Here is an 18,322-nt window from a genome sequence, read left to right as displayed (position 1 = left end):
TTGTCAGTTGTGATGTAATGATGAGTCAGTGTTATCTATATAGAGGTCATTGTACGAGGAGGAGGAGATAAGCTGTGACATCATCTATTGTCAGTAGTGATGTAATGATGGGTCAGTGCTATCTATATACAGGTCATTGTACAGGGAGGGGGAGGAGATAAGCTGTGACATCATCTATTGTCAGTAGTGATGTAATGATGTGTCAGTGTTATCTATATAGAGGTCATTGTACAGGGAGGGGACTGAGGAGATAAGCTGTGACATCATCTATTGTCAGTAGTGATGTAATGATGAGTCAGTGTTATCTATATAGAGGTCATTGTACAGGGAGGGGGAGGGGATAATCTGTGACATCATCTATTGTCAGTAGTGATGTAATGATGGGTCAGTGTAATCTATATCGAGGTCATTGTACAGGGAGGGGGAGGAGATAAGCTGTGACATCATCTATTGTCATTAGTGATGTAATGATGGGTCAGTGTTATCTATATAGAGGTCATTGTACAGGGAGGGGAGGAGATAAGCTGTGACATCATGTATTGTCAGTAGTGATGTAATGATGGGTCAGTGTTATCTATATAGAGGTCATTGTACAGGGAGGAGGAGGAGATAAGCTGTGACATCATCTATTGTCAGTAGTGATGTAATGATGGGTCAGTGTTATCTATATAGAGGTCATTGTTCAGGGAGGAGGAGGAGATAAGCTGTGACATCATGTATTGTCAGTAGTGATGTAATGATGGGTCAGTGTTATCTATATAGAGGTCATTGTACAGGGAGGAGGAGGAGATAAGCTGTGACATCATCTATTGTCAGTAGTGATGTAATGATGGGTTAGTGTTATCTATATGTAGGTCACTGTACTGGGAGGGGAGGAGATAAGCTGTGACATCATCTATTGTCAGTGGTGATGTAATGATGGGTCAGTGTCATCTATATGTAGGTCACTGTACAGGGAGCAAAGCCATTTGTGCTAATTAAATACATATATAGTGTCAGTATCGGTAAGATATATGCAGCAACTGGTTCTGTTTGTTCTGAAACAACCTTTCCTTGGAAGCTCTAACAATTTTGTAAATGTTTGCATGTGATAAAAATCGGCCGAAATGCACCAGTAAGAAAAATGCAAAGAACTCCTACTGCTGTCATAGGAATTAGGAGTGTCAGTAGAATCCGGGAGCTTGCAGGCAGGTATATACATAAGGTAAAGGAGGAGAAATATATGCAATGATCTTTTATTAGTTTTTTTACAGGAGAAAAATCAAGAAATAGAAAAGCAAGAAACACATCACAAGTCTAAAACCTTCAGTTATCACGTTACATACTCAAGTTCACGACAATGGGATCTGAACAAAGTTTTGTATAAGCACAAAATACATTGACTACTAAGCACAGCAGTGAAGAAGGAAGAATTACATTTTTTTTATTGTCTATGGACTTGGACATTTTGCTGTCATCATGTGCCAAGGTCTCTTCAGAATTTGCAAAAAATGCAGCATTTCAGATATAAGTCAACACTGTCTCTATCAGTCCTGCTGTGCACATTTTCAGTTGCCCCTAGACACGACCCTGTAACTTCTGACTTAGGCTCGGGCGCCTTCTCATATGCAGATGAGAATTCTGTCTGTCTCTGCTCTGTGCCTTTAGCCCCACCCCCTGCACGGAGCTCAGAGACACTCACTGTCACTTCCTGCCAGGAGATCGTGATCAAAGAGAGAGGCTGCAAACTACAAGGATATAAGGGATACGGGGGAAGGAGGAGGCAGGCACATATCTGTGAGATGTAGCAGAGCTCACAGTATAACAGTGTAAAAGTCTGTCAGCCTATTTGTAATCTCATGCATCTCTGATCTGTCTCATCTCTCTCTATGTGTCAGTGTGTTGGTACAGAAGCCAGATGAGAGTGTATATACACCTGTACCCTGACAATGTAACCACACTGTCACTCCACAGAACTAAATGGATTATAATGTGTCTGATTAGAGATGCCTCACCCACACCCTGGGATTTTGTACTGAGCAGCCTAGAGAGTGATAGCATCTAAAACAGCAATAAAACTGAGTAAAAGTGTAAAGTAAGGGGTTAAAATGATATATATTGTGTTAGCATCACTAGGGGATTGAAATGGGAGAATTTTCTTTTGTGGGAAAACCCCTTTAAGACAAAACTGTAGTTTGCTATTTCCCTCCATAAAGGGAGGTGTTTATTTGATGCAGTATCAACCCCAACGGTGAGCCCCCTACCTCTGCTACACGTTACGACTCTATAGGTTAGATTCATCAAAGACTTTTTGGTGTAAATAAAAATATTGTAAAACAAATAGCAAAGGGTTTTTTGTGATTTTTTGGTATCAAAAGATCTCAAGAGCCTTTTCCTGCCATTCTGAAATATTGGCTTTCAAATAGAACCACTGCCAGTGCTGCGCCATGCAAAGCCAGATTTATCATTTGCAATTTTTTAAAATAATTTAAAAAAATGTGTACGGTCACTCCAGAAATCCCAGAAATTTATTATAGGGCCAACACCCCTTTTATAAATCTGAAAAGCAGAGGAGCTCTACAGGCAGTCATAGAACTAAGAGCCGCCTATTGATAAATCTCCCCCAATGAGTGGCTCTCGCACCCTTTAAAAAAATATTGTTGTCAATAATAAAAGAAAATCAACATCGTAAATAAAAGGCTAAAAAAGCTCACCTTCACGTCTCTTCACCTTGATCCCAGCGCTGTCCGTCGTCTTCACACTCCGGAATCACCTAAAGAAGACGGTTATAACCAGCAGCACAGAGCGCAGGAACAAGATGTCCAGTGCTCCGGACTGCTAATTATGCACACCCTCGCCGCCTCCCCCTCCAAAGCTGGGAGCATGGGAGAGTCAGGTGACATCACCTCCCTCTTCCAGTTTGGAAGAAGGAGGTGTGGGGGTGTGCATAATTAGCAGCACGAAGTGCGGGACAAGATGTCCAATTTACAAGTTTCTTTTCTAGGTGATCCCTCTGAGTAAAGACTAGTTACAGACAACACCAGGATCAAGGTAAAGAGGAGCGGAGAGGAGTGTATGTAGCCATTTTTGTCTTTTACGTGGTTGATTTTCATTAACTTTTTCAATACAATATATTACATGAAAGAAAGTTCTCAAATTTTAACCCCCTAGTGATAATTTTTAATCCTTTACTTTACAATTATACTCAGTTTTATTGCTGTTTTAGCTCCTATCGCTCAGTGATGGTCAGAGTAAGACTTTAGAGTGTGAGCCTGGACTCTCTGAGCAGACACTTCATGATCTCTCTGTTCTATGAGATGCTGTGTGCTGACAATGTTCTTAGATTATCAGGGTACAGGTTTATATACACTTTAATTTACCTTCTCAACATTCACTAGTATCTGACAGAGAGAGATGACACAGATGAGAGATGATAAAATCCATGAGATGGATATAAAACACAATAACACTCTCAGCTCTGCTAACTCACCTTTGTGTAAAACACACACAGAGTCAGCCCTGCTTTCTGCCTCCCTCAGAAAAAGTCCTTATCTGTCTGTATCTAGTAGAGTAAGTCTCTACATGCTGTTTGCCAGCAGGAAGTGCCCATATCTGAGCTTGTCATTTAATGCAGGGGGGAGGGGCAGGAAGCAGAAAGGAGAAGCTATTCATGAGAGGAATCTGCTCTTCCCAACTATTGTCATAATATTTACCAAATTTGTAGACAGCAAGACTGATAGAGACTGGTTGGAATTTTATCTGGGAAATAATGTAATATCCGTGAATTAGAGAATGTGTTATTTTGTTATCCTGAGTATATTTAAGAATCTTGTCTCTCTGGGAGGAAAACCCCTTGAAGTGCAACAGGTCTTCTTTGGAATGTGATGTGGTGGCCCCAGGCATTTTTTTTGCTGTATGCTGGCACTGACATCCCCAACCAAAGCCAACCAGGAACCGAAAGCTCCAGATACTAGGAAGGTTTCTTAAAGCATCTTATTCCCAACATTCCTTCCCTGACAGTATATCACCACAGTAGCCGATGTTTATAAAACCTTGAATGGCAGCGATTTAGCTTTGTGCACTGTGAGAGGTCGAATGAAATGGTATTATTTTGTTTATTGTTGTTAATACTAATGATGAGCAGATCCATGGCAAATTTTGAGAGGTTGGCACCCTTGATCCCAAAGCTGAACGTCAGTCAGACGTTTGGCCTTTTGATCCTGCATTTGGGATATTACAGAAAGTTGGTTGATTGAATGCTGAGCAGCCAGCATTGATTGGCCAGGCGGGACATGTGACCTGCTGTATTAGAGCAGATGGTTTTCCTTATCCAATACTGAAAAACGTATTTGCCTATTTTCCCAGAATCCCCTAGTGGAGCGTCAATGGCTACAACCCTTCACACTCCTACGAAGTAGCCTAAGTCTCAATAAAGGAGAACTCTTACTTCCCCATCATAATGTTGTGATTGACAGACTTTTGCTCAAATCGTCATGGAGCTGAGGTTCTGATCTCCTAGAAGTTATTTGTTCTCATTCAGTCCAGTGCCAGTTTTAGTTTTGCTTGACCTAGTTATATATTTTTGGTTATTTGGTATGATTGCTGTGACCTTGACCTCTGACCTTGCTTTTGTGTTTTTTGTTTGTGCCAAAGCACTTGCTGCCTCATTCCCAAACGTCACTACATAAATCCAGTGGCCAATTAAAAAGAAGTAATGTCCTGGCCCATGACTTGTGGATTAGAAATGGTGGCTAGGGATAAGGTATAATGGGGAAGTTATCTGTTTCCATATGACTTTCTAAAGCTCTGCCTCTCCACCAGCTGGTAGCTTTTCAAAGGCCAACAATTGTGCAAGGAGGACCATGACTTGTGGCTGAAAAAATAGCTTTTTTCTGCATTGTTTGGGGGATAGAAAGCTGAATGTTTTCTTGAGATGGCGTGGACAGGCTTGATGATGGTTGTGTTGTTGGTTTTGTCAATTCTTTGCGTGGAGACATGCCTTGTTACTTGGATGGTGGTGGTTAAGATAACCAAAGCAGCAGAGGTAGCCTCAGGTGTCATCCAGTGCAACTCAGGATTTGTTTGCAGATGACTGGTCAAACACACTGGGAAATTTACTAAGTGCAGTGTGTACTATGTGCAGTGTCCTGTGTAGTGTGCAGGGGGCGAAGGATTCAGGATTTCTGGCACCCAATGTGCATGAATCTGGTGCCCTCTGCACAGCTCTGGCACAGTGAACTGCTGTATTTTTAGGGCACCTTTATCATGGGCCTTCAGTGCAAATATTTGTGTCCCATGATGACTAGTGCTGTGTAGGAGTCTCTAACATTTCTTAAATACGTGCTCACTTACTCAGCTTTCCAACATCCCCCCGTAGGTCCTCTGCTTGATCCCTGCCCGCCATCACTTCCAGGTCCATGAATGCTAGCTGTGCACAGACTATGACAGCAGCAAGTGGCTGACAACATAGTCTGTGAGCCTCTAGAATGCACAGACCTGTCACCTGTCGGGACTGGATCAACTAGTGGACCTATGAGGTGGGTACAGGGGGCTGGCTGGCTATATACAGATGCTGGATGGCTAAAACAGGGGCTGCCTGGCTATTTACAGGTGCTGTCTGACTATATACAGGTTGCTGGATGGTTATATACAGGGGACTGGCTAGCTATATACAGGGGACTGGCTGGCTATATTCAGGGAAATGGCTGGCTATATACGGGGGACTGGCTGGCTATATATGGGGGACTGGCTGGCTATATACGGGGGACTGGCTGGCTATATACGGGGGACTGGCTGGCTATATACAGGGGACTGGCTGGCTATATACCGAGTAATGGCTGGCTAGCAATGCACTGGGGTAGGTGGCTGCCTATATACTTAGGTGAGGGGGCTTGCTATATACAGGGGACTGTATAATAGAGATGGCTACATACTGGAGGGCAGGAGGCTGACTTTCACCTGGCGGGCCTGGATCAAGTAGTAGACCTACAGGGTGGGTACAGGGGCTGGGTGGCTATATATAGATGCTGGCTGGTTATACACAGGGGCTGTCCGGATATATACAGGAATTGCCTGGCTATTTACAGGTGCTGACTGACTATATACAGGTGGCTGGATGACTATATACAGGGGCTAGTTTGCTATATACAGGGGCTGGTTTGCTATATACAGGGGGCTGGTTGGCTATATACACGGAACTGGCTGGCTATATACAGGGGCTGACTGGCTATATATAGGGAATTGGCTAGCTATATACAGGGGAGTGACTGGCTACAAACAGGGGACTGGTTAGCTATATCCAGGGGACTGGCTGGTTATATTCAGTGACTGGCTGGCTATATACAGGGGACTGGCTGGATATATTCAGGGGCTGGAAGGCTATATACAGGGGACTGGCTGGTTATATTCAGTGACTGGCTGGCTATATACAGGGGACTGGATGGCTATATACAGTGAACTGGCTAGCCATATACAGAGTACTGGATGGTTATATACAGGGGACTGGTTGGTTATATACAAGGGACTGGCAGTCTATATACAAGGGAATTGCTGGCTATATACAGGAGGCTAGCTAGCTATATACAGGTGACTGGCAGGTTATATACACGGGGCTGGAAGGCTATATACATGGGAATGGCTGGCTATATATAGGGGACTGGCTGGATATATATAGGGGACTGGCTGGCTATATACAGGGGACTGGCTGGTTATATTCAGTGACTGGCTGGCTATATACAGGGGACTGGCTGGATATATTCAGGGGCTGGAAGGCTATATACAGGGGACTGGCTGGTTATATTCAGTGACTGGCTGGCTATATACAGGGGACTGGATGGCTATATACAGTGAACTGGCTAGCTATATACAGAGTACTGGATGGTTATATACAGGGGACTGGTTGGTTATATACAAGGGACTGGCAGTCTATATACAAGGGAATTGCTGGCTATATACAGGAGGCTAGCTAGCTATATACAGGTGACTGGCAGGTTATATACACGGGGCTGGAAGGCTATATACATGGGAATGGCTGGCTATATATAGGGGACTGGCTGGATATATATAGGGGACTGGCTGGCTATATACAGGGGACTGGCTGGTTATACATAGGGGGCTGTCTGGTTATATTCAGGGGCTGGAAGGCTATATACAGGGGACTGGCTGGTTATATACAGGGGACTGGCTGGCTATATACAGGGGACTGGCAGGTTATATTTAGGGGACTGGCTGGTTATATTCAGGGTCTGGAAGGCTATATACAGGGGAATGGCTGGCTATATACAGGGAACTGGCTGGTTATATACAGGGGACTGGCTGGCTATATACAGGGGACTGGCTGGCTATATACAGGGGACTGGCAGGTTATATTTAGGGGCTGGCAGGCTGTATACTAGGTAATGGCTGGCTGGCAATGCATTGGGGCAGGTGGCTGTCTATATACTTAGGTAGGGGGCTGGCTATATACACGGGACTGGCAAGCTATATAAAGGGGACTGGCTGGCTATATACAGGGGACTTGTTGGCTATGTACAGGGGACTGGCTATTTATATTTTGACAGGCTATATACTGTAGAATGGCTGTCTGGCAATGCACTGGGGCAGGTGGCTGGCTATATACTTGGGGCTGCCTACATACAGTGGCTGGCTGGTTATATACAGGGGAGTGGCTGGCTATATATAGGGGCTGACTATATACCAGGGACTGGCTAGCTATTTACAGGAGACCGGCTGGCCATAAACAGGGGGCTGGCTAGCTATATATAGGGGACTGGCTGGTTATATTCAGCGGCTGGAAGGCTATATACAGGGGACTGGTTGGCTATACACAGGGGACTGGTTGGGTATGTACAGGGGACTGGATTATTAAATTTTGGCTATGTACTATGTAATGGCTGGCTGGCAATGGGGCAGGTAGCTGTCTATATTCTTAGGTGAGCAGGCTGGCTATATACAGGGGACTGGCTGGCTATATAATGGGGATGGCTACATACTGGGGGCAGGAGGCTGACTATATATATTGTGGGGGAAGGCTGCAACCAATGAATTTTCCACCCTAGTCAGTATTTTTTCCCAGATTATTATGGTAAAATTAGGGGACTCAGCTTTTATTCGAGTCAGCTTATACTCGAGTATATTGACTAGTTATTCTCTCTGTGATAAAATAAGCTATGTAAAACCCACAAACCCTTCCTCTCACTGCGGTTATGGTGCTCTGGGTGTGTATATCCAGTCATTTACATAATGGTATAAGTGACAATAAAACAAATATGCAGACTCACTTCCTCTCACGGTTTTAAAATTCTGGTAATATTCTGGTGAAAATTTTAAGTTCAATTTCTTAAAATGCCAAATTAAAAAAATTTCTGGACCCCTGGGCGTGAGCAGAAACAGTCAACGATATGGCTTCAGAATGTTGTACCTTGGGCACTTTGTGCCTGTGCGCCTGTCCATCAACATTTCCTCCAAACTTCCACCCATGTCATTGTAGGATATCATCATCCCCTCTCGCTTCTTCATACACTAAGACCTCACTGCTTTTCACACAGCGGATAAACCCACAACCATTGGCAGCTTTGTTTCATCGTCATCATGGGTCGCTTCTGATGGGCCACTTCTCGCACCCTCAGCCTCCAATAAAAGTTCTTGGGAAACTTGAAACTCTATCTATGGTACAGGAGCAAGAGGTTGTGTATGGGCTTAAATCCCCCTTAAATTACCAATGTCTCACCTTTGTGTGGTCAATCGGGGTCTACAAGTACACACTGCACACCCTGGCACCTACTTGAACCAGAGGAATTGGGAGCAGGAATAGACATAACACGTCCTCTCCTTGCAGCACCAGCTCCATCGCCACCACCTGCAGCAGTTTGGCCACGTCCCTGTCACTTAATTTCTGCTTTTATCACTTTACTAAGGCACCTTTAAAATCTGTTATAATGCGCCCTATTAACTGGTAACAGAACTTTTAGGATCCAGGTATTACTACTGGGTATTCACTGATAGGAGCACTTTTATGGTCTAGGAATTAGTGTCTGCTACTCACTGACAGGAGCAACTTTTCAATCAATGTATGATTTTTGGTGTTTTTTGGAGCTGATTTCTTTACAGACACCTTCCAGATCTTGCTGGAGTGATTGCTAATATTCATTATTATTGTCTTTCCAAGTTTTGCTGTATAATCCACTATACGCAGTAAGACTATCCCTGTACTATAACGGCCTATGAGTATCCTAGTGATGTTCTTTATAGTGCCCTGAAAGGGGCAATTATTTCAGATTTTCACCTAACCATAATCAGAGCAGGGTTTTGTCCCTAACAAGATTGCTCTTTTTTTGAGAAGTCTGAGCTTCTCTGACTGGTTCTAACTGGTCCCTTACTCTCTCCTGTGAATAATGGCGTCTGGACATTAGGTCCTGCTCTTATACTGCAGAGTCACATGTAAAACTCGTCCAATCACAGCTATACATAAAAAGGACATGCCTGTGGTTACTTTGGGGACGCAAACTACCTGATTGGTCGCTTTAGCTGCAACTTAGTGCTTTTTCTCAAACACGGACCTAGATTCCGAACAGTAGCACTTGTTTAGTTTCTGGTTTCATTGGTGCCGGACCTGCCAAATTCAGGACATTAGGGTTCGGGTCCACTCATCACTAGTTATTACCTCTCCAGGTGGGGTCTTGAAGTTGAACACTTAAAGGGGTATTCCTATCTGGGCATTCACTTTTAATTTAATTAATTTTCCATATGTCACATTTCTTCAATTGGATGTTTTTAAAAAACATGTTCCTGTGTGAAGATAATTTCTCATAAGTGTCACCATGTTGTCCCTTAGAAACGAGATAGGCTTCCTCGGATAAGACCACCTCACATTTTGGTAGGGGTGTTCAGACCAACCAGCTGCAGGGATCATTACTAGAGATGAGCGAGCACTAAAATGCTCGGGTGCTCGTTATTCGAGACGAACTTTTCCAGATGCTGTTTTTAATGTTTTAATTCTATTCTTCACATTGCTGATGTGCGCGCACATCTCTGAACCTATCGGAAGACACGCACGCACATCTGCACAGTGAAGAATAGAATTAAAACATTAAAAACAGTGAATACAGGACCATTTAAGTGCAGAACACATTGAAAGAACAATATTCTTCACATTCCAGATGTTCCGAACATCTCCGAACCTAGCGGGAGACAAGCGCGAACACCTGCAAAGTGAAGAATAGTGTTATTTCAATGTGTTCTTACAAGTAAAACATCTGCAAACATGTGTAATATTTTTTTTTACAATAAAAATACTTTTATTCAATTTATTTTATTAATTTACTGCTCGATCTCGAGCCGGCGAGATACTCGTCCGAGTAACGAGCCGGTCCGAGTATGCTAATACTCGACCGAGCAGTATACTCGGACGAGTATACTCGCTCATCTCTAATCATTACCACATGATGGCTGTGGGACCTGCAGTAACTCATATACAAAACCCTTTTGTTTCTTTGTGCAATCCCTCCAGCACAGGTGGTCGTATCCAAGGACACAGTCTTGTTTCTAAGGGACCATATCACTACATTTATGAGAAATTATCTTCACAAAGGTAAAATTTTTTAATAAGATCTTATTGAAGAAATGTATATACATGGCAGATTAATAAAACTGAATGTGACTGCCCAGACGAGAAAGCCCCTTAGCGGGAGACAAGCGCGAACACCTGCAAAGTGAAGAATAGTGTTATTTCAATGTGTTCTTACAAGTAAAACATCTGCAAACATGTGTAATATTTTTTTTTACAATAAAAATACTTTTATTCAATTTATTTTATTAATTTACTGCTCGATCTCGAGCCGGCGAGATACTCGTCCGAGTAACGAGCCGGTCCGAGTATGCTAATACTCGACCGAGCAGTATACTCGGACGAGTATACTCGCTCATCTCTAATCATTACCACATGATGGCTGTGGGACCTGCAGTAACTCATATACAAAACCCTTTTGTTTCTTTGTGCAATCCCTCCAGCACAGGTGGTCGTATCCAAGGACACAGTCTTGTTTCTAAGGGACCATATCACTACATTTATGAGAAATTATCTTCACAAAGGTAAAATTTTTTAATAAGATCTTATTGAAGAAATGTATATACATGGCAGATTAATAAAACTGAATGTGACTGCCCAGACGAGAAAGCCCCTTTAAGCTTGCGATATGGGTAATATTTCTTTTCAGCAATAGGAAAGGCTCCATTTTACTAATAATTCCTAGCCATGCTAGTCTGACACTGTGTAGATATACAGTCATGCACTACGCATTCCCAAACCGCCACAACAAATGTCTTTTAGTGCTTAATTCAGGCTTTACCAACAAAATATACAATTTAGGGAAGAAAATGCAGCTTAATATTCCAGCACTTGAGGTCAGGATGGCGAATACCTCCACAGCCACCATGTATTTCCCTCTGGTGCTCAGATAAGCCGGGATCATGGAGATCCAGACACTGCAGAACAGCAGCATGCTGAAGGTGATGTACTTGGCCTCATTAAAACTGTCCGGTAATGTCCTCACCATGAAAGCCAGAACAAAGCTCACAGCTGCCAGGAGCCCCATATAACCCAACATGGAGTAGAGCCAGATATCTGACCCCTCATTACACTGAATGATGATCTTCCCAGGATACTTGTGATGGTTATACTCTACATAAGGAGGAGACACCGACAACCAAATAACACAAATAAGAACTTGTACAGATGAACATATAAACACCACATTATTTGACACTTTGAATGAGACAAACTTCTTCCAGGAACTTCCAGGTTTTGTGGCTTTGAAGGCAATGCAGACTGTGATGGTCTTGGCCAAAATACAAGAGACACCAATGGTAAAGAAGATCCCAAATGACACTTGTCTCAGTAAGCAGGTGATGTCCACTGGACGACCAAGGAAGAAGAAGATACAGAGGAAGCTCAGCAAGATGGAGACCAGGAGAATGAAGCTCAGGGTGCGGTTATTGGCCTTCAAGAGAGGAGTGTCCCAATACATGATCATTTTTTGTGATATATAGCAAGTTACTGCACAACATAGTATTATCATAAAACAGAAGAATGAAGTTACTGCATCCTCGTAGGAAAGATATTCAAAAGATTTTGGAACACATTCTGTTTTATCTGGATTTGGCCACTGATCGTCTGGACATTTTTGACATATTTCACAATCTGCAGGACACAATGATTAAAATCATAGCTTTATTTCAATAGTTTTTGGGCTGATTTGGCACAGAGAATCATCTTCCAACATGACTTTTGGAGACAACTAAACTTTCATCAAAATTTGCAAATCAACAGTGATAATCAAATGCAGTAGTAAACCTTGTGTAATGTACTAGGTCCTGGGGTTTCAGTGACCTCTTAGGCCTCTCTAGCACTAAAAATGTTAACAAAATGTCTACTGCCAGGCACCATGTAAACACTGAAAGTTACACAATCTGCGATGCCCACAGCCCTTTGGCCCGACCTGTCTATTCCCTTGGGTGGAGGCGCAGCCACCGTGAGAGCTCTGCACCAGCTATTAAAGGACACCAGGTCTCTGTAACAATTTCTGTCACCACTACCTGTTGGATAAGCTTGCAAGGATTTTGTCCCTAACTTTCTAAGATAAGATAAGATAATCCTTTTTCAGATTCACAGTGGGGAATTTCACAGCATTACTGCAGCAGAGAGAGTAAAGTACAAACAATGACAGAACAAGAATATTAGGGATAAATGAGGGAAAAATAAAGGATAAAACGACAAAAAAATTATGATTATCTAGTTAATTCAAAGACTATTCACTGTAAAATCATCTTTTCTTTATTATGTTAAGAATGTGTATGTGCATCTGCTGTATCTGCTGAGATGCTCTCTCCTCCCAACTACACAAGTACCTGACATGTTCTGCCATACACACGTGACGTGAGAGACACAGACATCAGCTACACAAGTACCTCACATGTCCTTCTATACACACGTGAGAGACACAGACATCAGCTACACAAGTACCTCACATGTCCTTCTATACACACGTGAGAGACACAGACATCAGCTACACAAGTACCTCACATGTCCTGATATACACATGTGTGAGACACAGACCTCAGCTACACAAGTACCTGACATGTTCTGCTATACACATGTGAGAGACACAGACATCAGCTACACAAGTACCTCACATGTCCTGCTATACACATGTGTGAGACACAGACATCAGCTACACAAGTACCTGACATGTTCTGCTATACACATGTGAGAGACACAGACATCAGCTACACAAGTACCTCACATGTCCTGCTATACACATGTGTGAGACACAGACATCAGCTACACAAGTACCTGACATGTTCTGCTATACACATGTGTGAGACACAGACATCAGCTACACAAGTACCTCACATGTCCTGCTATACACATGTGTGAGACACAGACATCAGCTACACAAGTACCTGACATGTTCTGCTATACACATGTGATAGACACAGACATCAGCTACACAAGTACCTGACATGTTCTGCTATACATATGTGATAGACACAGACATCAGCTACACAAGTACCTGACATGTTCTGCTATACACATGTGAGACACACAGACATCAGCTACACAAGCACCTGACATGTTCTGCTATACACATGTGTGTAACACAGACATCAGCTACACAAGTACCTGACATGTTCTGCTATACACATGACACAGACAAAGACCTTGAAGGGGTGCGCCTTGAACAGGACGAGATCCTCGTCACAGTGAACGTTGAAAGCTTATAGACAAGTGTAGGACACCAGGTGGGCTGTAATGCTGTCAAATACTTTCTGGAACGCTACAATGACAAAAGCCCCATGCGACAGGCATTCATCCTGGAGGCATTACTCTTTGTTCTTCGTCATAATTACTTTATCTTTCATGCCCGCTTCTACCTCCAGACCCAGGGAACGGCGATGGGCGCCGCATGTGCGCCCACCTTCGCCAATCTGTTCCTTGGGTGGTGGGAGGAGGAGAGGGTATTCTGTGATGACTTGAAGAACTTTACACATCACGTTGTATTCTGGAAAATATACATCGACGATGTAGTATTTATTTGGAAAGGACCAGAAAATATCATGAAAAACTTTATTTCACGTCTCAATGAGAATGACTGTAACATTAGACTCACCCTCATGCATAGTAAGGTCTTGATTCCCTTCCTAGACATTAAGATCGAGGTAGAGGAAGATGGCTCGGTCCAAATTAGAATATACCGAAAGGAAACTGCTACCAACAGCCTCCTACATGCCGAGATTGCCCATTTGCCACGCACGATCAAAGGAATCCCGAAAGGAGAATTCCTCAGACTGAGAAGAAACTGCTCCACCCTTGAGAGATTCAAGGAAGGAGCAGTGGTTCTTAAAGCACGACAGAGACAATACTCTGGTCACTCCATAAAAAGGCCTATAATGCTGCACTCCATACGGACAGATCTTCTTTACTACAAGTAAAAACTAAAACTGCAGACTCTAAGATCAGGTTCATCACAACTCTACATGATAAATGGGGAGAAATGAACAAGATAATGAACCATTGGGAGATCCTTACCTTAGATCCAGCTCTGGCCCAAATTAAAGGTAACAGAATCTCATGCGGATATAGGAAGGGTTCCTCCATAGGGAACATGCTAGTACAGAGTCACTTTTGCAAGACAAAAAAAGAACTGTACCATAAATATGCAGGCTTCTATCCATGCGGACTATGCATTGCATGCCAAGTCCTAGTCAAGAAAACAGCATTTGATGACAAAGACGGCCATAAATATGTCATCAAGGAACACATCACCTGTTCTTCATCCGGAGTGATCTATGCTCTCCAATGTCCATGCAACCTTGTGTATATAGGGAAAACCATCCGGGAAATGAGAATAAGAATCAGAGAACATCTCTATTCAATTAAAAATTATGATAAAATGCAGAGAGAGGCTCTCAGACAGAACAAGCCATTCCAGCCCACACCAATTGCGGAGCACTTCAAAAAATTCCACAATTGTAACCCAAAAGGCCTTAAGGACTGGGCGATCGATCACCCAAATAACATTAGGGATCAGAGGTGGAGACTTGGACACACTGCTTCTCCAGACGGAGAGCCGGTGGATATATAGGATGGGAAGTCTTAAACCCAGAGGCCTGAACGGTAACTTTGGCTTTGGATGTTTTCTTAAAAACCTGTGACACTATACTAACTTTTATTTATTCTTCATTTTTTTCTAATGGGCGATCCATTCCCCTTTCTCTTACAATAATATCGTACAATAGGCTGATTTTTCACAGATTGGGAACCTGTGATTTTATCTTCAGATTTCTAGAATAATAAAATATAATTTAGATCAAATAAGAGTCATTCTGACTCAAATATGGTTCTTATATGGGGATGGGTAAGCCACTTTCAGAGAAAATAACATCACTGTTCTCCACTCTGCTAATCATAATAATGACTTGCTATATCTGACCACTTTTTATTATAGTACTTGTGAACATCCTATAACATCGCTATTTATAAACATTAATTGTTTTAAATTAATTAATGAGGTAAAATATTAATCACAAAAGGTCAGATTCACTGGATTTTTGATATGATAACGTTATATCTTGGAGTAACTAGCCATATGTGCTGTTTTAACATTGGTGAAGTATACAACACTTCATCATTCAATGACACCGAATAACATCAATTGTGTTGCATTTTCATACAATGAGCACATAATAGATACAATATAACAGCATACTAGATACTCTCATAACCAAAACAATGTAGCGTTCCACAGAATTAACAGTGGATTTCATTGGCCAATTAAGCTGTCAATCTTACCTATCTAAATAAAAGGCGCCCGAACTCGGCCGCCCTCACCCCTAGAAGAAGCCGGGGAGATCCGGCGAAACACGTGTTGGGACTTCTCTTTTATGTCTGTAGCCACAATTCAGGTACAGAATTTCATAAGGGACAGTATTAGTTGCGGTACTCACCCGCAGACGATCGCTAAGTTGATCAAACCGGCAAAAATAGTGACTGTGCTCTCAGCCGCGTGCTGCACGCTCCAAGAGACTAAGTCACTCACATTACTGCAGCAACAGGAGACGCAGCGTACAGATCACATTACCGCGATTCCCCACCCGGTAATAGCTGGCAGAAGCACAGTGCCGTGTTGTGTTAAAAGACAGATACACAACTGCTCCCTGCGATCTCTACAATAGATTATTATTATCCTACACAGTCTCTGATCCCACAAGGAATTATCGGTGGGCATCAGTTATAATTACAGGAGGGACAAAACAAAATATAAGGGGACTCCCTCCTGAACTTATATCCCTGAGTACAAGATTATTACTTATGTGGCAAGGACATAGTATGGTAAAGCACAATAATACCATACTAGTTGCTTAATCGACACTTTATTTTATAGTGTAAGAATATACTCGAGATTTTACATAAATTAATAAAAGTTAAATCTTATCACATTCACAACTTTCTTTCCCCTACAATTCTCCCCTCCCTCTCTTTCTTTTGCTGAAATATGTTACAATAGGTGGTGTTTTGCCTGTCCCCAGTCTCGGCAGAGTAGGGCTGATCTTTACAGAAAGATGGTGAGGGAGTACGTAGCTGACCATACCATCGTCCTAAATGATCACACAGCTCCCTACAACTACTGGGTTTCAAAGCTGGACATGTGGCACGAACTGGCGCTGTACGCCTTGGAGGTTCTTGCCTGCCCTGCCGCTAGCGTCTTGTCCGAGCGGGTTTTCAGTGCAGCTGGTGGCATCATCACCGATAAGAGTACGCGCCTGTCGACTGACAGCGCTGACAGGCTGACGCTTGTCAAGATGAATAAAGCCTGGATTTCTCCGGATTTCCATTCTCCACCAGGTGAAAGCAGCTCAACCTGAATAATGTATGCACTCCTCCTCCTCATTGTCCTCCTTCTCCTCCTCTTTGTACACTAAAGCAGAGGCAATTGGCTATTTTTTGCCAGGGCCAACTGGCTCTAGCTATAGTACTCTATGTATTTCATTTTTCTGGAGGTTCTCTGTTTTGAAAACTTTTTTGGACTGCCACATACAGGCACTATCCAAATTTAATTGTCGCCATAGCAGCCTCCACACGTCCACCATTTTGGCATAATGGTGTGATTAGGCAGCCTCAGTGGCATCCATGCATGCTGCCCCTGCTGTTTCCTGTCCATTTCCGTGGTGTTTCCATCCTTTTCTGAGGTTCCCAGGTGTTTGGCCAAGCTTCCCTGTGCAGAGCCTTGGTCCCCTTGAAAAATGCTCGAGTCTCCCTTTGACTTCAATGGGGTTCGTTAAACGATACGAGCACTCGAGCATCGGAAAAAGTTTGACTCGAATAACGAGCACTCGAGCATTTTAGTGCACGCTCATCTCTAGTTACAATGTGCCAGTGGTACATTGTAACAGATTTGCAGAATTGACAAAGTCTTGGGTCTTATAAAGACCCTATGCTGTCTTGTTGGCAGATCGTCGCTCCCCGATGATATCACTCTGAGTGACAATCTAAGGTAAGATAATGGCGCAAATATGACTGTGCCCCCTCCGCTTTTGACTGCCGCCAACAATATAAAGTGTATAAACACTAGCACCAATTGCAGATGTTACTGGTGGATGTTTGCTGCAATATGCAGCAAACACCCATCTTGTCAGACTGTGAGCCTTTCTATACTCCCCAAACAGACATGTAAAATACTTTACAGTTTGTTAAATCAGTTTTCCCACGAATTCAAGTTAGGCCCTATTCACAGGATAGGGCCTGACTTGCTGATCGTGGGGGTCTCAGTGATGAGACCCCCACAGATCACAAAAACAGGGGGTCCTGTGTACCTCAGTCGGACCCCTCGTTGCTCCATGAGAGTATTTGTTCAATCAGCCGCTCATGACCGTTGTGCTCCATACATCTCAATGGAGCAGATGGAAATTACCGAGTGCCATAGAAATAAAATTTGCAGGGGCCATAGGGCTAACCCCCCTCACCCTACCTTGTAAGTAAATACTCATAATTATGGATTATTTCCATGTTATTTAGATAGATATTATTTTGTCTGACTTTCTCTCCAAAACATATGACCACAAACCCCCTTGCATACTAATGAGCCTTCCTTCCACACTGCTTCCAGAAGGAGACCCGGCTTCCCTTGAGTCCATATAGGCCAATAATGGCGAACCTTTTAGAGAATGACTGCCCAAACTACAACCAAAAGCCACATATTTTTCACAAAGTGCAAATGCCAACTTATTGCTCCCTGCTCTGTCACAGGTTCAAACATATTGGTGTCCTAAGGACACAAATACAGTAGAA

At 42.9% G+C, this 18,322-nt stretch overlaps 1 protein-coding gene across 1 annotated transcript; it reads right to left on the bottom strand.

Annotated features, from left to right (window-relative positions):
• Positions 1-11,267: 11,267 nt before the first annotated feature.
• Positions 11,268-12,002, bottom strand: LOC140131938 (vomeronasal type-2 receptor 26-like). The gene has a single exon (XM_072150939.1). It carries the CDS (start codon positions 12,000-12,002, stop codon positions 11,268-11,270), a length of 735 nt encoding a protein of 244 aa, XP_072007040.1.
• Between the last annotated feature and the right edge of the window lie 6,320 nt (positions 12,003-18,322).

This window comes from Engystomops pustulosus, chromosome 1 (assembly GCF_040894005.1).
Source record: "Engystomops pustulosus chromosome 1, aEngPut4.maternal, whole genome shotgun sequence".
NCBI classification, from domain to species: Eukaryota; Metazoa; Chordata; class Amphibia; order Anura; family Leptodactylidae; genus Engystomops; species Engystomops pustulosus.
This window is presented reverse-complemented; position numbering and strand designations above follow the sequence as displayed.

What these genes read in the sequence shown, in the direction of transcription:
- LOC140131938 (XM_072150939.1), bottom strand. Translation starts at nt 12,002, where the DNA reads ATGTATTGGGACACTCCTCTCTTGAAGGCCAATAACCGCACCCTGAGC.